General features: G+C 47.3%; 1 protein-coding gene across 6 annotated transcripts in view; it reads left to right on the top strand.

Annotated features, from left to right (window-relative positions):
- The window catches only part of nav3 (neuron navigator 3), a 234,014-nt gene that overhangs the window by 151,944 nt on the left and 57,631 nt on the right, over positions 1-24,439 (top strand). For all 6 annotated transcript variants that reach the window (XM_071332043.1, XM_071332044.1, XM_071332047.1 and 3 more), the window contains exons 11-12: positions 10,218-10,622; positions 12,717-12,836. In XM_071332043.1, coding sequence (XP_071188144.1) covers positions 10,218-10,622; positions 12,717-12,836 — 525 coding nt within the window. The remainder of the gene's footprint in view (positions 1-10,217; positions 10,623-12,716; positions 12,837-24,439) is intronic.

Raw genomic sequence — 24,439 nt, 5'->3', positions numbered from 1 at the left:
CCCGTTTAAAGGACCTCTCTGTGTGGTGGTCTCTCTGTTATAACCCATTTAAAGGACCTCTCTCTGTGGTGGTTTCTCTGTTATAACCCATTTAAAGGACCTCTCTGTGTGGTGGTTTCTCTGTTATAACCCATTTAAAGGACCTCTCTGTGTGGTGGTTTCTCTGTTATAACCCATTTAAAGGACCTCTCTGTGGTGGTTTCTCTGTTATAACCCATTTAAAGGACCTCTCTGTGTGGTGGTTTCTCTGTTATATCCCATTTAAAGGACCTCTCTGCGTGGTGGTTTCTCTGTTATAACCCATTTAAAGGACCTCTCTGTGTGGTGGTTTCTCTGTTATAACCCATTTAAAGGACCTCTCTGTGTGGTGGTTTCTCTGTTATAACCCATTTAAAGGACCTCTCTGTGTGGTGGTTTCTCTGTTATAACCCATTTAAAGGACCTCTCTGTGGTGGTTTCTCTGTTATAACCCATTTAAAGGACCTCTCTGTGTGGTGGTTTCTCTGTTATAACCGTTTAAAGGACCTCTCTGTGTGGTGGTTTCTCTGTTATAACCCATTTAAAGGACCTCTCTGTGTGGTGGTTTCTCTGTTATAACCCATTTAAAGGACCTCTCTGTGTGGTGGTTTCTCTGTTATAACCCATTTAAAGGACCTCTCTGCGTGGTGGTTTCTCTGTTATAACCCGTTTAAAGGACCTCTCTGCGTGGTGGTTTCTCTGTTTTAACCCATTTAAAGGACCTCTCTGTGTGGTGGTTTCTCTGTTATAACCCATTTAAAGGACCTCTCTGTGTGGTGGTTTCTCTGTTATAACCCATTTAAAGGACCTCTCTGTGTGGTGGTTTCTCTGTTATAACCCATTTAAAGGACCTCTCTGTGTGGTGGTTTCTCTGTTATAACCCATTTAAAGGACCTCTCTGTGGTGGTTTCTCTGTTATAACCCATTTAAAGGACCTCTCTGTGGTGGTTTCTCTGTTATAACCCATTTAAAGAACCTCTGTGTGGTGGTTTCTCTGTTATAACCCATTTAAAGGACCTCTCTATGTGGTGGTTTCTCTGTTATAACCCATTTAAAGGACCTCTGTGTGGTGGTTTCTCTGTTATAACCCATTTAAAGGGCCTCTCTGTGTGGTGGTTTCTCTGTTATAACCCGTTTAAAGGACCTCTCTGTGTGGTGGTTTCTCTGTTTTAACTCATGTACTGGTTGTTCTCTATGGCTGATTCTAACGTGTGAATCCCAGCCCCAGGGCCTCCCGCCCGGTTTGTAATTGAACTCTGCTTGAAACAGAGCGCCATCCACCACAACACTAACAATCCTCACAGTAACCTCCACATTCCTCCAAGACCCAGACGTTGCATGCCACACCACCACAGATAATCTGTATCGATCAAAGCCCGTGTTTGGTTCTCTGTCCAACCTACACCCAGACGGAATTTAAAAAATAGTATTGATTGACATTTGAAGAGAAATATGTTTTCCGCATATGAAAAGATGCTGTGCTCTTCAAGGGCGATTCCCGAGATTGCAAGCAAAGAACAATTGCCCCCAAAAATCCCTTTCCACTGTGGCTGTGTATTAGTCCCACGGGATTCTGACTCCTCGGATGACATTTTAAATGTACTAGCTTTACCCGGTCTAGTTTGTTTAATTGGTGTTTACAGCGTTATAGGCAGAGTCAATTATTCACAGCTATACGATGTTTGGATATCTGCTGGGCAGATACACCGTGCTGAGGAGAGCATGGGATTTCTCACAGATGCAGGCTTAGGCAGTGTCTCAAATGGCACCCTGTTCCCTGTAGTGCACTACTTTGACCAGAGCCCTGTGCACTCTGTAGGGAATAGGGTGCCATTTGGGACGTAGACTTGCACAGGCTAAACGCATTTCCTTCACGCCATCAGTGGTGAAACCAATTGATCTGTAACACCTGTCAACCTGGGCGCCCACCGCACATACAGCTCTACCTCAACACCCCCATGCATTTCAACCAGCGGCAGCCCAATGCACATACAGCTGTACCTCAACACCCCCATGCATTTCAACCAGCACATACAGCTCTACCTCAACACCCCCATGCATTTCAACCAGCGGCAGCCCAATGCACATACAACTCTACCTCAACACCCCCATGCATTTCAACCAGCACATACAGCTCTACCTCAACACCCCCATGCATTTCAACCAGCACATACAGCTCTACCTCAACACCCCCATGCATTTCAACCAGCGGCAGCCCAATGCACATACAGCTGTACCTCAACACCCCCATGCATTTCAACCAGCACATACAGCTCTACCTCAACACCCCCATGCATTTCAACCAGCGGCAGCCCAATGCACATACAGCTCTACCTCAACACCCCCATGCATTTCAACCAGCGGCAGCCCAATGCACATACAGCTGTACCTCAACACCCCCATGCATTTCAACCAGCGGCAGCCCAATGCACATACAGCTGTACCTCAACACCCCCATGCATTTCAACCAGCACATACAGCTCTACCTCAACACCCCCATGCATTTCAACCAGCACATACAGCTGTACCTCAACACCCCCATGCATTTCAACCAGCGGCAGCCCAATGCACATACAGCTCTACCTCAACACAACACCCCCATGCATTTCAACCAGCGGCAGCCCAATGCACATACAGCTGTACCTCAACACCCCCATGCATTTCAACCAGCGGCAGCCCAATGCACATACAGCTGTACCTCAACACCCCCATGCATTTCAACCAGCACATACAGCTGTACCTCAACACCCCCATGCATTTCAACCAGCGGCAGCCCAATGCACATACAGCTCTACCTCAACACAACACCCCCATGCATTTCAACCAGCGGCAGCCCAATGCACATACAGCTGTACCTCAACACCCCCATGCATTTCAACCAGCACATACAGCTGTACCTCAACACCCCCATGCATTTCAACCAGCACATACAGCTCTATCTCAACACCCCCATGCATTTCAACCAGCACATACAGCTCTACCTCAACACCCCCATGCATTTCAACCAGCGGCAGCCCAATGCACATACAGCTCTACCTCAACACCCCCATGCATTTCAACCAGCGGCAGCCCAATGCACATACAGCTGTACCTCAACACCCCCATGCATTTCAACCAGCGGCAGCCCAATGCACATACAGCTGTACCTCAACACCCCCATGCATTTCAACCAGCGGCAGCCCAATGCACATACAGCTGTACCTCAACACCCCCATGCATTTCAACCAGCGGCAGCCCAATGCACATACAGCTGTACCTCAACACCCCCATGCATTTCAACCAGCGGCAGCCCAATGCACATACAGCTGTACCTCAACACCCCCATGCATTTCAACCAGCGGCAGCCCAATGCACATACAGCTGTACCTCAACACCCCCATGCATTTCAACCAGCGGCAGCCCAATGCAGACCTATTGAATGAAGCTCTCCCATCCATGTCCATGCAGTACATACTCCAGACAGGCAGGATCATTATTCTACCGTCCTTCATATTACCTTAACCAGCACACTCCAGGTCAACGATGGGAAAACAATATTCTCTGTAAATGTGGATACACACATCAAGGTTGTGCCCCCCCCCCCCATTCTTCCTGTGCTGTTTCCACCCCGTTTCATCCTGACTATTGATTTCTGGGTTTGGAGAGGAAGAGGGCCGCTCCCATACTGTGGGTTAGCCTCCGTGATGACACCATATCAGTCTTCCACCTTCCTGGAGACAGGATTGTGTGTGTGTGTGTGTGTGTGTGTGTGTGTGTGTGTGTGTGTGTGTGTGTGTGTGTGTGTGTGTGTGTGTGTGTGTGTGTGTGTGTGTGTGTGTGTGTGTGTGTGTGTGTGTGTGTGTGTGTGTGTGTGTATTAGATACATGGAAATGTGAGGGATATGTCACCTACTACTGTATGTGGACTGACTCATGCCCTGGGCCCCATCTAGACACTGATATAGATCACTTCAGGAGGTAGTCAGACCCCACCTAGACACTGATATAGGTCACTTCAGGAGGTAGTCAGACATGCATTGTGTCTTATTGTAGTGTAGATGGATCTGCACAGTGAAACCATGTAAATCATCCTGATCCTAAAATCATTGACAGCTGGCACCATTGGCTAATGCAGTCAATATGTGTCATAAAATAAATAAATAAATATTATTTTGAAAGAATAGCTGTGAAATAATTTGCCTACAAGGAGCCACCAGGGAATCTTATCACAATGCGTAGACAATGGACAGATAAGAGACACATTTTAATACCTGAAAATGTGGGCACAATCAGGATGTGGATAAGATCAGGTCTCATGACCCATGTTAGCTCCAAGTGTAAACAGGGCTTTAGAGAATCGCTTCAGACTACATTATTGGAGCTGCGGTACCAACATGTGCCATAGGGGGCAGTGGTGACCCTCTGACAATGGGGCTCCCACACCCTGCCTGCCTGCCTGCACACAGCACTGGCACAGGAATAATCAAACACACCTGCTCAGTGGCACGCCACAGCAGGTTATCTCAAACACTATGAGGGATACCTGATGGATACCTGATCAGGATCTGGCAACCAGGTCTGGAACGCTACAGTCACAGCTCTCCTCTCTCCTCCAAACACACACACACACACACATTACTTCTCCCTATCTCTCTCTCTCTGTCCACATACTACAGAAACATATTGTTCCATAGAGACACACTGCTGTAACGTTACACCATATTAACTAACCATCGCTGTCAACTGCTTTGTGTGTGTGTGTGTGTGTGTGTGTGTGTGTGTGTGTGTGTGTGTGTGTGTGTGTGTGTGTGTGTGTGTGTGTGTGTGTGTGTGTGTGTGTGTGTGTGTGTGTGTGTGTGTGTGTGTGTCCAAGGGATGAATTCAGCAGGGGTTGATGGTGATGCAGAGTGACTGTGGTTGTGACATTGCTAGCTATCTCCTTCCCCGGCTAGGATCACATGGCTGCAGCCTCTGTGTGCTCCTGATAGCTCACACGCACAACCTCACACACACACAGAACAACACACACACAGAGAACCTCACACACATACAACACACACAACCTCATACACACATCCTCATACAACCACACAAACACACACACACACATACACACTCACTCACAAACCAACACTCATATGGTTGTGACCTCACACATCCCCAGTGGTTAGAGAAGGATCAGTCTCAGTGTTAGACAGTGGTTTAAGATGGATCAGTCTCAGTGTTAGACAGTGGTTAAAGATGGTTCAGTCTCAGTGTTAGACAGTGGTTAGAGATGGATCAGTCTCAGTGTTAGACAGTGGTTAGAGATGGATCCGTCTCAGTGTTAGTCAGTGGTTAGAGAAGGATCAGTCTCAGTGTTAGACAGTGGTTAGAGATGGATCAGTCTCAGTGTTAGACAGTGGTTAGAGATGGATCCGTCTCAGTGTTAGTCAGTGGTTTAAGATGGATCAGTCTCAGTGTTAGTCAGTGGTTAGAGATGGATCGGTCTCAGTGTTAGACAGTGGTTAGAGATGGATCGGTCTCAGTGTTAGACAGTGGTTAGAGATGGATCAGTCTCAGTGTTAGACAGTGGTTAGAGGTGGATCAGTCTCAGTGTTAGTCAGTGGTTAGAGAAGGATCAGTCTCAGTGTTAGACAGTGGTTAGAGATGGATCAGTCTCAGTGTTAGACAGTGGTTAGAGATGGATCAGTCTCAGTGTTAGACAGTGGTTAGAGATGGATCAGTCTCAGTGTTAGACAGTGGTTAGAGATGGATCAGTCTCAGTGTTAGACAGTGGTTAGAGATGGATCCGTCTCAGTGTTAGACAGTGGTTAGAGATGGATCAGTCTCAGTGTTAGTCAGTGGTTAGAGATGGATCAGTCTCAGTGTTAGTCAGTGGTTAGAGATGGATCAGTCTCAGTGTTAGACAGTGGTTAGAGATGGATCAGTCTCAGTGTTAGACAGTGGTTAGAGATGGATCAGTCTCAGTGTTAGACAGTGGTTAGAGATGGATCAGTCTCAGTGTTAGACAGTGATTAGAGAAGGATCAGTCTCAGTGTTAGTCAGTGGTTAGAGAAGGATCAGTCTCAGTGTTAGACAGTGGTTAGAGATGGATCAGTCTCAGTGTTAGACAGTGGTTAAAGATGGATCAGTCTCAGTGTTAGACAGTGGTTTAGATGGATGTCATCTGTCCCTAATGATCATCACAATCCATCTTGTTGTTATGCTCCTCTCAGCATCTTTACTTTGGCTCTTGTTTGATACAGTTTGAATCTCTTTAAAATCAAGTTTTATATCCTGTTTTATAAATCATGAGATATAAACAGCCATAGTGTGAATAGGATGGAATGTATTGGAACATGTAGATTTTAGGACATTGATATTTGTGGATTATACATCAATGATGGAGATGACCTCCAGACATGACTGTAATGGTGTGGTGTGATCATCATAACAACACACAGGAACTCAAGTCATTCTGTTCACCTGATCTAGAACTCCTCACAATCAAATGTCGACCGCATTATCTACCAAGGGAATTCTCTTCAATCATAATCACAGCCGTATATATTCCCCCCCAAGCAGACACATCGATGGCCCTGAACGAACTTTATCTGACTCTTTGTAAACTGGAAACCACACACCCTGAGGCTGCATTCATCGTAGCTGGGGATTTTAACAAGGCTAATCTAAAAACAAAACTCCCTAAATTCTATCAGCATATCGATTGTGCTACCAGGGCTGGAAAAACCCTAGATCATTGTTATACTAATTTCCGCGACGCATATAAGGCCCTCCCCCGCCCCCCTTTCGGAAAAGCTGACCACGACTCCATTTTGTTGATTCCAGCCTACAAACAGAAACTCAAACAACAAGCTCCCGCGCTCAGGTCTGTTCAACGCTGGTCCGACCAATCTGAATCCACGCTTCAAGACTGCTTCGATCACGCGGATTGGAATATGTTCCGCATCGCGTCCAACAACAATATTGACGAATATGCTGATTCGGTGAGCGAGTTCATTAGGAAGTGCATTGACGATGTCGTACCCACAGCAACGATTAAAACATTCCCAAACCAGAAACCGTGGATTGACGGCAGCATTCGCGTGAAACTGAAAGCGCGAACCACTGCTTTTAACCAGGGCAAGGTGACCGGAAGCATGACCGAATACAAACAGTGTAGCTATTCTCTCCGCAAGGCAATCAAACAGGCTAAGTCCCAGTACAGAGACAAAATCGAGTCGCAATTCAACAGCTCAGACACAAGAGGTATGTGGCAGGGTCTACAGTCAATCACGGATTACAAAAAGAAAACCAGCCCCGTCGCGGACCAGGATGTCTTGCTCCCAGACAGGCTAAACAACTTTTTTGCCCGCTTTGAGGACAATACAGTGCCACTGACACGGCCCCCTACCAAAACCTGCGGGCTCTCCTTCACTGCAGCCGAGGTGAGTAAAACATTTAAACGTGTTAACCCTCGCAAGGCTGCAGGCCCAGACGGCATTCCCAGCCGCGTCCTCAGAGCATGCGCAGACCAGCTGGCTGGTGTGTTTACGGACATATTCAATCAATCCTTATCCCAGTCTGCTGTTCCCACATGCTTCAAGAGGGCCACCATTGTTCCTGTTCCCAAGAAAGCTAAGGTAACTGAGCTAAACGACTACCGCCCCGTAGCACTCACTTCCGTCATCATGAAGTGCTTTGAGAGACTAGTCAAGGACCATATCACCTCCACCCTACCGGACACCCTAGACCCACTCCAATTTGCTTACCGACCCAATAGGTCCACAGACGACGCAATCGCAACCACACTGCACACTGCCCTAACCCATCTGGACAAGAGGAATACCCATGTGAGAATGCTGTTCATCGATTACAGCTCAGCATTCAACACCATAGTACCCTCCAAACTCGTCATCAAGCTCGAGACCCTGGGTCTCGACCCCGCCCTGTGCAACTGGGTCCTGGACTTCCTGACGGGCCGCCCCCAGGTGGTGAGGGTAGGTAACAACATCTCCACCCCGCTGATCCTCAACACTGGGGCCCCACAAGGGTGCGTTCTGAGCCCTCTCCTGTACTCCCTGTTCACCCACGACTGCGTGGCCATGCACGCCTCCAACTCAATCATCAAGTTTGCGGATGACACTACAGTGGTAGGCTTGATTACCAACAACGACGAGACGGCCTACAGGGAGGAGGTGAGGGCCCTCGGAGTGTGGTGTCAGGAAAATAACCTCACACTCAACGTCAACAAAACAAAGGAGATGATTGTGGACTTCAGGAAACAGCAGAGGGAGCACCCCCCTATCCACATCGACGGGTCAGTAGTGGAGAAGGTGGAAAGTTTTAAGTTCCTCGGTGTACACATCACGGACAAACTGAATTGGTCCACCCACACAGACAGCGTTGTGAAGAAGGCGCAGCAGCGCCTCTTCAACCTCAGGAGGCTGAAGAAATTCGGCTTGTCACCAAAAGCACTCACAAACTTCTACAGATGCACAATCGAGAGCATCCTGTCGGGCTGTATCACCGCCTGGTACGGCAACTGCTCCGCCCACAACCGTAAGGCTCTCCAGAGGGTAGTGAGGTCTGCAGAACGCATCACCGGGGGCAAACTACCTGCCCTCCAGGACACCTACACCACCCGATGTCACAGGAAGGCCATAAAGATCATCAAGGACAGCAACCACCCAAGCCACTGCCTGTTCACCCCGCTATCATCCAGAAGGCGAGGTCAGTACAGGTGCATCAAAGCAGGGACCGAGAGACTGAAAAACAGCTTCTATCTCAAGGCCATCAGACTGTTAAACAGCCACCACTAACATTTAGCGGCCGCTGCCAACATACTGACTCAACTCCAGCCACTTTAAAAATGGGAATTGATGGAAATTATGTAAAAATGTACCACTAGCCACTTTAAACAATGCCACTTAATATAATGTTTACATACCCTACATTACCCATCTCATATGTATATACTGTACTCTATATCATCTACTGCATCTTGCCATCTTTATGTAATACATGTACCACTAGCCACTTTAAACTATGCCACTTTATGTTTACATACCCTACAGTACTCATCTCATATGTATATACCGTACTCTATACCATCTACTGCATCTGCCATGCCGTTCTGTACCACCACTCATTCATATATCTTTATGTACATATTCTTTATCCCTTTACACTTGTGTGTGTGTGTAAGGTAGTAGTTGTGGAATTGTTAGGTTAGATTACTTGTTGGTTATTACTGCATTGTCGGAACTAGAAGCACAAGCATTTCGCTACACTCGCATTAACATCTGCTAACCATGTGTATGTGACTAATAAAATTTGATTTGATTTGATTTGATTTGTAATGTAGTTATCTTTCCACCAGAGAGAGCTCAAGCTGTGTGTGTGTGTGTGTGTGTGTGTGTGTGTGTGTGTGTGTGTGTGTGTGTGTGTGTGTGTGTGTGTGTGTGTGTGTGTGTGTGTGTGTGTGTGTGTGTGTGTGTGTGTGTGTGTGTGTGTGTGTGTGTGTGTGTGTAATAGAGCACTTTCAGTACAGAGCAAAAACTGAGATTGTGTTTTGCATAGTTTTTGAGTGAACTATCCCTTTAAAAAACTGAAATAAATATAACTTTAGGAAGGTCAGGCTACGAGATAGCAGGCTAGACACACACATATACACACACACAAACACACACTTACAGTAGGTGATGTGTGTGGAGGTAACGAGTGGCATCCATTTTAGGGAAACTACTTCGTTGCAACAACACTACCTGTCTGCCTGAGCAACGTGTCCTTCATACAACGGTGCACATGCTAATAGGAACATCTTTTAGGGACATTTGGGTCTGTGTGTTGAGCTGGCTGTGGGTTCACCATATGGTCATTCAACAGGGTCTCTCCAAACTAAACTCCTGTCACCTTGGGGTGAAGTTGACCCTAGATGCTGATCTAATCTTGGATCAGTTTTGCACTTCACCCCAGAGCTCACCCTGGTGGAAAGATTGGGAATATTTGTAAAGCGTCAGCAGAGCTGAAAGTATTGATCTCTCTGCTCAAATCCTCTCTGTGGCTGTGCCAGGGGGCTGAGCTGATCTGTCCCTAAACTTTCCTAATCACGCTCTCTTTCTCACAATCCCCCTCTCTCTCTCTTTTCCTCTCTCTCTTTTCCCCTCTCTCTCTCTCTCTCTCTCTCTCTCTCTCTCTCCCTCTTTTCTGCTCTCTCCAACTCTCTGCCCTCTTCAGCACCTTGGAGACGACCTTCGACAGCACAGTGACCACAGAGGTCAACGGGCGGAGCATCACCAGTCGCTCCGCCCCCATTACCTCCTGGCGCCTCGGCCAATCAGCCCCAAGCCCCCGCCTACAAGCTGGCGACGCCCCTTCTATGCCCAGTACCTACACCACAGTCCCACCACCTCGGACGGGTGCCAGCACAGGTGGCGCCACTGGGCGGTACGGTCACTCGGACTCCTCCCGGTTTGTGTACAGCGCCCCCCTGAGGCGAGCGGCGACGGCAGGGGCGAGAGGGGCCGAGCAGGGGGAGAAGGGAGGAGGGCCGGAGGGGATGCTGGAGATGGACGTGGCAGGGTACATGAGCGACGGAGACATCCTGGGGAAGAACGTCAGGACAGATGACATCACCAGTGGGTAAGCGACTACGCCATAGACAGAATAGAATAGATTCTATATTGTCCGTTGGTTAGAACATAAATGTGTCTTCTGCTTCTCCCAACACCCCCAGGCACACACACATTCAGGGTCAATCCTGTTATTGAAAACAAAAATCACAGTTATTGCCAAGACCTTAGCGATTCTTCCAAATGGAATGGTGAGACAGGAGAACATATGAGGGGCGATGAAGTTGTGGCATTCACACAGCTATTGAGCTGCGACGGGAGGAATTCACCATACGTGTACATTCCATACCAACTCTCAATAGCTGGCTGACACATCGCTCAGTGAGAAAGAGTAGCCCCAGATCTATTGTACATCACTGTGTTCGCTCAGTGAGAAAGAGGAGCCCCAGATCTATTGTACATCACTGTGTTTGCTCAGTGAGAAAGAGGAGCCCCAGATCTATTGTACATCACTGTGTTCGCTCAGTGAGAAAGAGGAGCCCCAGATCTATTGTACATCACTGTGTTCGCTCAGTGAGAAAGAGGAGCCCCAGATCTATTGTACATCACTGTGTTCGCTCAGTGAGGAAGAGGAGCCCCAGATCTATTGTACATCACTGTGTTCGCTCAGTGAGAAAGAGGAGCCCCAGATCTATTGTACATCACTGTGTTCGCTCAGTGAGAAAGAGGAGCCCCAGATCTATTGTACATCACTGTGTTCGCTCAGTGAGAAAGAGGAGCCCCAGATCTATTGTACATCACTGTGTTCGCTCAGTGAGAAAGAGGAGCCCCAGATCTATTGTACATCACTGTGTTCGCTCAGTGAGAAAGAGGAGCCCCAGATCTATTGTACATCACTGTGTTCGCTCAGTGAGGAAGAGGAGCCCCAGATCTATTGTACATCACTGTGTTCGCTCAGTGAGAAAGAGGAGCCCCAGATCTATTGTACATCACTGTGTTCGCTCAGTGAGAAAGAGGAGCCCCAGATCTATTGTACATCACTGTGTTCGCTCAGTGAGAAAGAGGAGCCCCAGATCTATTGTACATCACTGTGTTCGCTCAGTGAGAAAGAGGAGCCCCAGATCTATTGTACATCACTGTGTTCGCTCAGTGAGAAAGAGGAGCCCCAGATCTATTGTACATCACTGTGTTCGCTCAGTGAGAAAGAGGAGCCCCAGATCTATTGTACATCACTGTGTTCGCTCAGTGAGAAAGAGGAGCCCCAGATCTATTGTACATCACTGTGTTCGCTCAGTGAGAAAGAGGAGCCCCAGATCTATTGTACATCACTGTGTTCGCTCAGTGAGAAAGAGGAGCCCCAGATCTATTGTACATCACTGTGTTCGCTCAGTGAGAAAGAGTAGCCCCAGATCTATTGTACATCACTGTGTTCGCTCAGTGAGAAAGAGGAGCCACAGATCTATTGTACATCACTGTGTTAATCGTTAACCTTCCTCTGTGAACACTGATAAGTGCTCTTCACCAACACCCATATGATCTGAGTCCCAGATTGCACCTTATTCCCTATATAGTGCACTACATTTGACCAGGCCTCATAGGGCTCTGGTATAAAGTAGTGCACTATAAAGGGTATAGGGTGCCATGTGGAACTTATCCCTGCATTAGTTCTCCCATCCTATTTGTTCATGTATGAAATTGATTTATTGAACACCATCCGAACGAACCATCCACATTAACTATGATTAAGTTACTGTAGGGGCAAAACGTATAGCACCTAGGGATGAAAAAGTGATTAGCTGAATTATGATCCTAATTAGCTTAAACCTAATGTACTTTCATGTCCTATCAGCCGTCTCTGATTACAACCCTGTAAATGTGTGCGCACACACGTGGGCATGCACACGTGGGTATGCACACACGCACACACACTCCCAATACACACACACACACACACACACACACACACACACACACACACTCACACTCCCGATACACACACACACACAATCCCATTACACACACACACACACTCCCAATACACACACACACTCACACTCCCATTACACACACACACACACACTCCCAATACACACACACACTCACACTCCCGATACACACAGTCGCGCACACAACCCAGCTTAGTGATTTAGTTTCTTCTTTATAGGTACCTTACAGACGGTGGTCTTCACCTATACTCGCGGAACGTCGGCCGCGCCCCTGACCTGAACACGTCGCTAGAGGTCACCCAGAGGGTGGTCAAGGAGGTGCACGGGGACGCAGACAGGTAAGGGCGTGGCTTCATCACAACTACTTGGGTTACTGGTGGAGGAGGGTGCAATTTCCCCTAGCTGATGATCGTGGATCATTATTGCATTTTCTCCACTAACGATTAAGGCTAGGATTGGGGGAGAGGAAGCTGATCCTGGATCTGTACCTTTGGGAAACGTGGAGCATTACTTGTGTTTCTGGACCACAGCTAGTTCTCCAACCCTATAGACTGTATTGAAACCAATGGGAGGAACTGGTTTCTTGATTGAAGAATAGGATTAGTTGAATCAGTTTGTGTTACTGCCTGGGCTGAAGCAAAAGCCTGCTGCATCCACATGGTGCGTTGCAGATCAAATCCCACAGTTTCTCTCTCATATCTTTTCATATTAGCACTGAATTTACTGATAGCTGCTGGTTTTAAAGGGAGGTTTTACTAGCAGTGACTGTGATATGTGGTTGTTGAATGCACTGAATGTAAGTCGCTCTGGATAAGAGCGTCTGCTAAATTACCAAGATGTAAATGTAAGACGAGAATGCCCTTCGCCAGAAATGACACGCTCTCCCGTCTCCCAGACAGAAAGCTGCCGTCGCAAACCAGGCGGAAGAGAAATGTCATTGATTTCATTCTGTCAAGCTGTGATTTGATGACATGCAATCATAGCAGCGGGGAGAGAAGTGATGAGGTGATGTCGCCGCGTGGATATAGGGATTCTGAGAAGACAAATGAATGTGTTCTTGGAAGTTTGAGAAAGGTCTGTAAATTGGATGCAGTACTCTGCTGGTTACTCTGTGGACGCCCAGATTCATTCAATTATCAGACTGTCAGAATCCACTGTTCTGGAGGCAGCACTTTTTCAAGCTTCTAATAAAATATTTGGTTTGATAGTATGTTTAATTTCCTATCTGTTCAATTATTATTATTTGTTATGCATTTGTGGTTCCGACTATACTGGTAACTGTCATCATTTGACTGAGGCGAACAGGAGGACAGAATAAGAGAAAGAGTCTGAGCAGAGTAAACGTTGATTTATCAAAGAGGAAGAAACGTATTTTGCTTGGTGTGTCTTCCTTTGTGCTCCTAGACTTGATCATCAAGCGGTTGTTTTGTATCCTGGAGGGTTGGAGGTTCTCTGTAGCAGTCAGAGGAGAGAGTCAGATCATATCTGGGACTTTCCAACCGTCAAAGCGGCGGGTCTGAATACAGTATAACCTCTACGCTCGTCACGTTAACTCTCATCTCGCTGTCAGCCTGTCAGCTTTGATCTGGAGGTGAACTGACTGATAGATCTAAGCTAATCAAACGCATCAGAAGTCCAGACCACACTGTCCACTGTGCTGTCCACTGTGCTGTCCACTGTGCTGTCCACTGTGCTGTCCACTGTGCTGTCCACTGTGCCCTCCACTGTGCCCTCCACTGTGTTGTCCACTGTGCTGTCCACTGTGCTGTCCACTGTGTTGTCCACTGTGCTGTCCACTGTGCTGTCCACTGTGTTGTCCACTGTGCTGTCCACTGTGCTCTCCACTGTGCTGTCCACTGTGCCGTCCACTGTGCCGTCCACTGTGCTGTCCACTGTGCCGTCCACTGTGCCGTCCACTGTGCCGTCCACTGTGCCGTCCACTGTGCCGTCCACTGTGCCGTCCACTGTGTTGTCCACTGTGCTGTCCACTGTGCTGTCCACTGTGCCGTCCACTGTGCTGTCCACTGTGCTGTCCACTGTGCTGTCCACTGTGTTGTCCACTGTGCTGTCCACTGCGCCGTCCACTGTGCCGTCCTCTGTGTTGTCCACTGTGTTGTCCACTGTGCCGTCCACTGTGCCGTCCACTGTGCCGTCCACTGTGCCGTCCACTGTGCTGTCCACTGTGCTGTCCACTGTGTTGTCCACTGTGCTGTCCACTGTGCTGTCCACTGTGCTGTCCACTGTGCTGTCCACTGTGCTGTCTTCCCCCAGACTCCACTTTCACTCATATGGCCTCCAGACGTGGGTTTATATACTATTTGAAATCATTTGTAATATTTTATCTAAGCTTGATTGAGCCCTGACATAATAAACCTGCTTCTGGCAGGCAAGAGCAAACGCTCAAAGTTTTTGAACTATTTCAAATACTATCTGAACCCAGGATCGCCTCCTCCTGCATGTACTACGCTCTATTCACTACCCCTAACTAATCCATACCAAACTTTAAGATGACGGCGTGACTTTTACTGGAGGACGTAGTTGCATAGTCTGGCACCTCAGGGATATTGGGATATGTAGTCTCTGATCCCATAGACGTGGGAAGGAGGCCAGGTATAGCAGCCTAGATAAGGATCTTTCAGGAGTGAATTACGGAAGGCTGCTTTTTGCCCGGAGGAGGGAGGCTAAATCCCCCTGCTCTAATGCTTCCTTCCTGTCTGCCTCAGGATCTGCATCCTAAATGGCACCCTATTACCTATATAATACACTACTATTGACCGGGGCTCATAGGGCTCTGGTCAAAAATACTGCACTATATAGGGAATAGGGTGCCATTTGAGATGCATCCAGTGTGTGTCAGTGTGATTGTAGCGCCTGACATTTCTCAGTCCCACTGACATCTGACGGGCTCTGGGAAGGAAATTCATTTGGGAGCCTCTCGCTCAACTGAGCTAGGCTTTTGTGCAGTCTCCTCTCTCTCTCTCTCTCTCTCTCTCCTCTCTCTCTCTCTCTCTCTCTCTCTCTCTCTCTCTCTCTCTCTCTCTCTCTCTCTCTCTCTCTCTCTCCCTTCCACTGTGACGGATACACTCAAATCATTCTCATCCCAAAACTTTTGGAACATGGAACATGGAAGTCCATATTTCCTAAAGCCCCTGCCTAACTTTGCCCTAACTTTCCTTCCTGTCCTCTCGGCATCCAAACTGGTGCTACGTCCTGCAGTACCTCTTCTCACGTAGAGAAACTGTGCTCTCTACACAACAGGAGCATCTTTACGGAGATGGTTGACTACAGGCTTGTTAGAAGCAATCAAGACTTGCTTTGATGCCTGGTGTCCTTTGACCTGGAGTTCCCACTTGCCTCCTCACTGCGTTTTCACAGTCAAAGGTCCAGTTGTTAGCAGTTTACTGTGTGAAAAACTCCATCCTGAAATTCAGCTTTAAACCAACCAAATCGAATATTGTTCCATACACCGGTAGTTAATAGTAAGCGATTTAACATGTTAAACCAATTTAATTTCTCAATTGAAACTTTTGGGCTTGGTTGTTAAACTTGATGGACTGTTTTCCTGGACCCAGATAAAGCCTAGTACCGGATAAATAAATAGAATACTCTATAGGGAATCTCCTTTGAAATTGCTTTTAAGTCCAGGAATAGTCTTAATCTGGGTCCAGGAAAACAAACTGCCACTATTCCACCCAAAATGAGCTACCATCTTGGGATTAGTCTTCCTTCCCATTGGTCACAGCTCCCTGACAAATTACAAGGCCTAATTGAGAAGGTAAACAGGCCCATCCTCAGCCAGAGACAGAGAGATGGAGAGAGAGAGAGATTTGGATGAGGTACTGTAAAAAAAAACGTTTTTTTTGCATAAAGAGCTCCGTTGGGGCTCATTACCTTTCATGGTTATGTCTGCTAACCAACGAGTCCCCTGGCAGCTCTCAAGGCAGCGGTATCCGCAACACTACGGAGGCTACCTAGCTAAATCCATCTAAATTAATACTGATTGGGAATGGTAAGTAACATTTGAAGGAAGAGACCATCTGGCGCAGAAACAGTGTGGATTTGTGTTTAGTTCTATGGAGATTTTATTAGTTGTTTTTTTACAGTAGGCTGCCTAAACAGTTGGAGTGGATGTGTGCCTGAGTCTGTTCAATACTGATGTCATAAATACATATGCCACTAATGATCGCTCAATCGAAAAAGCAATGCATTGTATTTACATGGAGCTGGCTTCGATAGTTGAGCTGATGATGTGAGGCTCTGGTCTGCTCAGTCGATGTCGCCCTCGTCCTTTGTAGAATCTTCCGGGTCGTCGTGTGAGAGGTTCACGTGGTCTGAGAGATTCGGAGATTCGTCCGCGTCGGTCAGTGTTCTCGTACTTGATTTGAGCATATTTTCAGCTGCAGTCTGATATATGCTAGTTTAGTATGCACTTTTTTAGGGGATCAATAGTTCAGAGTTCATACCATTTCACGTGTGGAGCAAGCTCTCACGTTTCCTGGTCTGTAGAGTTGAAATTAGAATTAGCCCTTTTCAACGTTGCGGACAAGTCCTCCCATTATTTGGAACCAAGGTGACTTTTCATCACGGGGGCTTTTATAGAAATGTAGAAAAAGGGTTGGTTCATCATTTCCAACCAATGTCTATTCACTTGGCCGTGGCCGCTGAGTGAGCATCAGTTTACTTATGAAAACAATTCTCTCATTTAGAAGACTAAATATCACATTACATCATTTACATCAAATAGTTTAATCTTCACTCATTCATTTTATACAAGAATTAGATGCAAGCCTCATAACTGAGGAACCTGTATAAACAGAGTTAGGGTAATGTGATGTATTGTCTTTCATGAGGTCACAAACATGAAACAAAATGGACCGGGTCGTAGCTGGCTTCTCCACCGACCGTTTACACATTCTCCAGAATAAGAATATTGTTCAATTCTCAAATTCTGGGATGTAGTAGAATTTGGCGGGAGAGTTCCTTTGTTCTACTGTGACCCAGGCAGACAAGAGTCTCTGCAAGGAATTTACGACGTGGTTGTAAAGTCGTAAAACTGCCCCACCCCTCCCTTCCTAACAGGAGAGGGGGGGGGGTTGTTCACATCTCTGCTAGCCAGTTCACTGAAAGGGCTAGCACCATGACACTGCCTTACAAAGGGCTCATGACCATGCCAATGGCCTCATAAAGAAGAGTCCTATTGAGATGGCACAGTAGCACCGCCAGTCAATGGCCTCATCCTGCTGTTTCACCAGTATTGAGACGTCTTGCACCGCCAGTCAAGACTCATCCTCCTGTTTCACCAGTATTGAGACGTCTTGCACCGCCAGTCAAGACTCACCCTCCTGTTTCACCAGTGTTGAGACGTCTTGCAACGCCAGTCAAGACTCACCCTCCTGTTTCATCAGTGTTGAGACGTCTTGCAACGCCAGTCAAGACTCGTCCTCCTGTTTCATCAGTATTGAGACGTCTTGCACCGCGAGTCAAACCTCGTCCTCCTGTTTCACCAGTATTGAGATGGCTTGCACCGCCAGTTAAGACTCGTCCTCCTGTTTCATCAGTATTGAGACGTCTTGCACCGCCAGTCAAGACTCGTCCTCCTATTTCATCAGTATTGAGACGTCTTGCACCGCCAGTCAAGACTCGTCCTCCTGTTTCACCAGTATTGAGACGTCTTGCTCCGCCAGTCAAGACTCGTCCTCCAGTTTCACCAGTATTGAGACGTCTTGCACCGCCAGTCAAGACTCGTCCTCCTGTTTCACCAGTATTGAGACGTCTTGCACCGCCAGTCAAGACTCATCATCCTGTTTCACCAGTATTGAGGCGTCTTGCACCGCCAGTCAAGACGTCTTGCACCGCCAGTCAAGACTCGTCCTCCTGTTTCACCAGTATTGAGACGTCTTGCACCGCCAGTCAAGATTCATCCTCCTGTTTCATCAGTATTGAGACGTCTTGCACCGCCAGTCAAGACTCATCCTCCTGTTTCACCAGTATTGAGACGTCTTGCAACGCCAATCAAGACTCATCCTCCTGTTTCATCAGTATTGAGACGTCTTGCACCGCCAGCCAAGATTCATCCTCCTGTTTCACCAGTATTGAGACGTCTTGCACCTCCACCCTTTAGACCTTTGTTAGCAGCTAGCTGTGGTTAATGCTCTGAGGTGGCAGCAAAACTTGTGTCAAAGGAGGAGGCCGTCGAAACAAAGCCTCTATTCACTGTCAAGGTGATTCACATGAAAGAGAAAGGTCTTGAGTCAATCCTTGAGCCACAGTGAAGGAGAATCATTCCAAGCCTTTGTTGCCTTCTCTGAAGAGAATATTGGATTCTGACAAGGTCATGTTATGTACAGGCCTTCAGCATTTGTTATGGAAAATGCGATGGAAGAATGTGTACAAATTTGGTTCTGATGCTGTTACAATCTGAAATTCCACCTTCATGAACAGATGCCTAAGCAAGTGATGCATTTCCCCCTAAACGGTGTTGCCAGTCTGCAGTAGACACAATAACTAGTCAAACTGTGGTTTTTCTACGTCCACTCTCATGATCTGGCATTATGAAACAATTGTGACTTCTGCTCTGGCTAAAAGCCCATCTAAAAATAGCCCAACTCATACATCATAAATAAGTGTGTGCTCATTGCTCTACTGTCAGAACGAGGCCGTCGAGGCACAAGGGGGTGTGTTTTGACACGACAGCCTCCTGATTCTCAGCACAGGCATGAATAAGTAAAGGGCTCTGCTTTTAGCGTCTCTGTGTCTCTAAGTCTATCCCTCTGCTGCCTACATGGAGCCAGCTAGGAGAAGGCCGGACTGGTGATGGCAGCTGGCTCTGCACTTTTCTGTTTGAAAAGGAAGCTTTGGGGGATTTGTGTGTGTGTGTGTGGGTGTGTGTGTGTGGGTGTGTGGGTGTGTGTGTGGGTGTGTGTGTGTGTGTGTGTGTGTGTGTGTGTGTGTGTGTGTGTGTGTGTGTGTGTGTGTGTGTGTGTGTGTGTGTGTGTGTGGGTGTGTGTGTGTGTGTGTGTGTGTGTGTGTGTGTGTGTGTGTGTGTGTGTGTGTGTGTGTGTGTGTGTGTGTGTGTGTTGTTAAAAAGCAGACACACACTGATCCAGACAGAGGGGAGCGGTTGTGGTATCACTTCATGACTCTGCAGTGCTGAAGTAAGCAGTACAGGGGATGGTTTTTGCAGAGTCATTGACAAAGCCAGTTATTATATAAGGGTTGTGCTTCTGGTACAGTTCATGTGCACTAAAGCAACCACTAAGGGCACCACTAAGGGGACCACTTGAAAGGAAAGTGTCCTTGCTCACAACCTGAAGTTGTTATTTGTAGGTCTTTCTGTTTTTGCAGTCAGTTCTAAAATACTTTACTGCAATGTCCAAAACAGTACCTGCTGTGTCACAAAATGTGCTTTCAAGTAATGTTGGAAGAAGGTTCATTGTAGATATAGGTGTCCTGCTGTGTGTGTGTGCCGTCTCTTAGAAATGGAAAAAGCACGGTTTCCTCATTGCATACACTAATTATCTATTTGTTTACCATGGCTCAGAGTGAAACAATGGTTTACTTTGAATCTCAGTTTTTCTGGCATTTCTAAAGCACTGGCATTGGTCCAAGTTTCTCTGGCGTTCCCCATTCAGCAAACTGTATTCATCATTAACCAGAGTAATATTGTCCTGGGGAGGAAGGGCCTGTCGTGAACCCATTCACCGTACTAATTAAAGTCTAAATAATTTAGTAGAGTCAATGGTGTAAGGAATGGGCACAGATTGTCACAGATATGTATTCTGGTCCTACTGTAGGGGGGGGGGGGTATCATCTCTCATCAGGATGGGGTATCATCTCCCATCAGGATGGGGTATCATCTCTCATCAGGATGGGGTATCATCTCTCATCAGGATGGGGTATCATCTCTCATCAGGATGGGGTATCATCTCTCATCAGGATGGGGTATCATCTCTCATCAGGATGGGGTATCATCTCTCATCAGGATGGGGTATCATCTCTCATCAGGATGGGGTATCATCTCTCATCAGGATGGGGTATCATCTCCCATCAGGATGGGGTATCATCTCTCATCAGGATGGGGTATCATCTCCCATCAGGATGGGGTATCATCTCCCATCAGGATGGGGTATCATCTCTCATCAGGATGGGGTATCATCTCTCATCAGGATGGGGTATCATCTCTCATCAGGATGGCGTATCATCTCTCATCAGGATGGGGTATCATCTCTCATCAGAATGGGGTATCATCTCTCATCAGGATGGGGTATCATCTCTCATCAGGATGGGGTATCATCTCTCATCAGGATGGGGTATCATCTCTCATCAGGATGGGGTATCATCTCTCATCAGGATGGGGTATCATCTCTCATCAGGATGGGGTATCATCTCCCATCAGGATGGGGTATCATCTCTCATCAGGATGGGGTATCATCTCCCATCAGGATGGGGTATCATCTCTCATCAGGATGGGGTATCATCTCTCATCAGGATGGGGTATCATCTCCCATCAGGATGGGGTATCATCTCTCATCAGGATGGGGTATCATCTCTCATCAGGATGGGGTATCATCTCTCATCAGGATGGGGTATCATCTCTCATCAGGATGGGGTATCATCTCTCATCAGGATGGGGTATCATCTCTCATCAGGATGGGGTATCATCTCTCATCAGGATGGGGTATCATCTCTCATCAGGATGGGGTATCATCTCTCATCAGGATGGGGTATCATCTCTCATCAGGATGGGGTATCATCTCTCATCAGGATGGGGTATCATCTCTCATCAGGATGGGGTATCATCTCCCATCAGGATGGGGTATCATCTCTCATCAGGATGGGGGTATCATCTCTCATCAGGATGGGGTATCATCTTTCATCAGGATGGGGTATCATCTCCCATCAGGATGGGGTATCATCTCTTATCAGGATGGGGTATCATCTCCCATCAGGATGGGGTATCATCTCCCATCAGGATGGGGTATCATCTCTCATCAGGATGGGGTATCATCTCTCATCAGGATGGGGTATCATCTCTCATCAGGATGGGGTATCATCTCCCATCAGGATGGGGTATCATCTCTCATCAGGATGGGGTATCATCTCTCATCAGGATGGGGTATCATCTCTCATCAGGATGGGGTATCATCTCCCATCAGGATGGGGTATCATCTCTCATCAGGATGGGGGTATCATCTCTCATCAGGATGGGGTATCATCTCTCATCAGGATGGGGTATCATCTCCCATCAGGATGGGGTATCATCTCTCATCAGGATGGGGTATCATCTCTCATCAGGATGGGGTATCATCTCTCATCAGGATGGGGTATCATCTCTCATCAGGATGGGGTATCATCTCCCATCAGGATGGGGTATCATCTCTCATCAGGATGGGGTATCATCTCCCATCAGGATGGGGTATCATCTCTCATCAGGATGGGGTATCATCTCTCATCAGGATGGAGTATCATCTCTCATCAGGATGGAGTATCATCTCTCATCAGGATGGGGTATCATCTCTCATCAGGATGGGGTATCATCTCTCATCAGGATGGGGTATCATCTCTCATCAGGATGGGGTATCATCTCTCATCAGGATGGGGTATCATCTCTCATCAGGATGGGGTATCATCTCCCATCAGGATGGGGTATCATCTCTCATCAGGATGGAGTATCATCTCTCATCAGGATGGAGTATCATCTCTCATCAGGATGGGGTATCATCTCTCATCAGGATGGAGTATCATCTCTCATCAGGATGGAGTATCATCTCTCATCAGGATGGGGTATCATATGACCCCACCAAGGTGATTGGACTTATGGTAGACGCTAAGTTATTTTGTGTTTATGCACAATATCCTTTGTGGTTATGCCCACTATCTTTCCCCTCACGTAGGCCGACGGTGTTTCTGCGATTCATCCACTAGGCAAAACCCTGACAGGTAGCCCCTCTGTGGCCATATGTCCTCTCCTCTCTCCCAGTAGACACATCAGAGGATCAGTGGTGCGGTCAACCCTGTCTGGCACCAGGGAGGGGGGTAGTGTCCCCCCCAGAGGGCTTCGTATCCTGGGGATCATCCATCCACCTGCCCCTGTGTCTGGCTGGACCCTGTACCCCTCGGATCAGAGCCTGACGCGGTTGACAGCTTCCCTGATGGTTGTGGCGTAAATGATTGCACATGCTGGGAGGGGCAAGACACGTGTTGTCGTGCTTCCCTGATGGCTGACCGCAAATGATGTGCTAGTGTGTGTGTGTGTGTGTGTGTGTGTGTGTGTGTGTGTGTGTGTGTGTGTGTGTGTGTGTGTGTGTGTGTGTGTCCTGTTTCCTGGGGGTGTTGGAGTTATGGGAAGAGGAACATGTGATAAGAGGGATTCATAGTAGGGTGGAATAAGGTTGAGATAAGAGCATCTTAATGTATATATTTATACATGTCATAATGTATATCAGGTCATATGTGAAGACATTTTTGGCAGATGTATCAACAGGTAGCATCAACAGGTAGCATCAACAGGTAGCATCAACAGGTAGCATCAACAGGTAGCATCAACAGGTAGCACCAACAGGTAGCACCAACAGGTAGCACCAACAGAGTGCACCAACAGAGTGCACCAACAGAGTGCACCAACAGAGTGCACCAACAGAGTGCACCAACAGAGTGCATCAACAGAGTGCACCAACAGAGTGCACCAACAGAGTGCACCAACAGCGTGCACCAACAGAGTGCACCAACAGAGTGCACCAACAGAGTGCACCAACAGAGAGCACCAACAGAGAGCACCAACAGAGTGCACCAACAGAGTGCACCAACAGAGTGCACCAACAGAGAGCACCAACAGAGAGCACCAACAGAGAGCACCAACAGAGAACATCAACAGAGAGCATAACCTTTATGACATGGTACCATGACAGCATCTAGTTATCAGATTCATCCAAACACTACATCGAAGTAGATTATCTTCCATTCCCTGCTTCTGCCCCACAGTGCAGTGGATTCACACACACACACACGCACAAACACACACACACAAAACGAGGGGGGGACGGGGCGACCCCTTGTTTATTTTGGATGACAGATCTAGTATATCCAATCTACGTCTGAGGAAAGGTGCTCAAAGTAGAAGTCAACAAGGAACAGAAATAGCAATGCATGTGAATTGTGTTCAGTACAGTGAGATAACGTAGCGTAGCATTTTCCCCATTACCAGAAGCAGCTGCTCTTTCTCGGTTTTCTAATGTTATGGAGACTGGAAAGTTGTAATTAACTGGTGTTTGTTGTTGCTCGATGCAGAGCCTAAAATCTGAAAGGGAGAACGAGAGAGTCGCAGCTTGCCAGAGTTATAATGATTGCAGTGCAGGTGCCTGGGAGATGCCCTTGAGAATGCGGTGCAAGCGAGAACTTGGAAATAAAGTTTACATCCTGGAAGTTACAGCTGAGAGACACTGCATACAAAGGCATTGGTTATTTCCAAATGGATAAATGCTGGAGCCAAATGCTCCGGGGTGACTAGGATCAGATTCCCCTCTCCAATCTTAATCTTATTCAAAAGTAGGGGGAAATGCCAAACTAACCCAAGATCAGCGTCTTGTGGCAACTTCACCCTACACCGAGCCAAATACTTGTCAAGGCTGACACAACACCTCAAGAGACGGTCGAAGTTTGAGGACAAACGAGCTCCACTGAAACAAAGTACATCAACACAGACTAGTGCTGTCACGCCTCATTATTTAGAAAGGCAAGGTATTGACAGGAAGGCAGCTACTCTGTGACTAAATGCCTCAGCTCAGATCGATGCCGAGTCATGAATGATGGCTAATATGGCCGCCGCCAAACACAGGGCGGTGACAAAGAATCGTCCCAGTGAGTTTGTCTGGCGACGAGGATTGATTTTCTTGCAGGGTAAAGGTGTCCATATTAGGAAAGAGTCACACATCCATGGAAGTGA

The sequence above is a fragment of the Salvelinus alpinus genome, chromosome 11, assembly GCF_045679555.1.
Source record: "Salvelinus alpinus chromosome 11, SLU_Salpinus.1, whole genome shotgun sequence".
NCBI lineage: Eukaryota > Metazoa > Chordata > Actinopteri > Salmoniformes > Salmonidae > Salvelinus > Salvelinus alpinus.
This window is presented reverse-complemented; position numbering and strand designations above follow the sequence as displayed.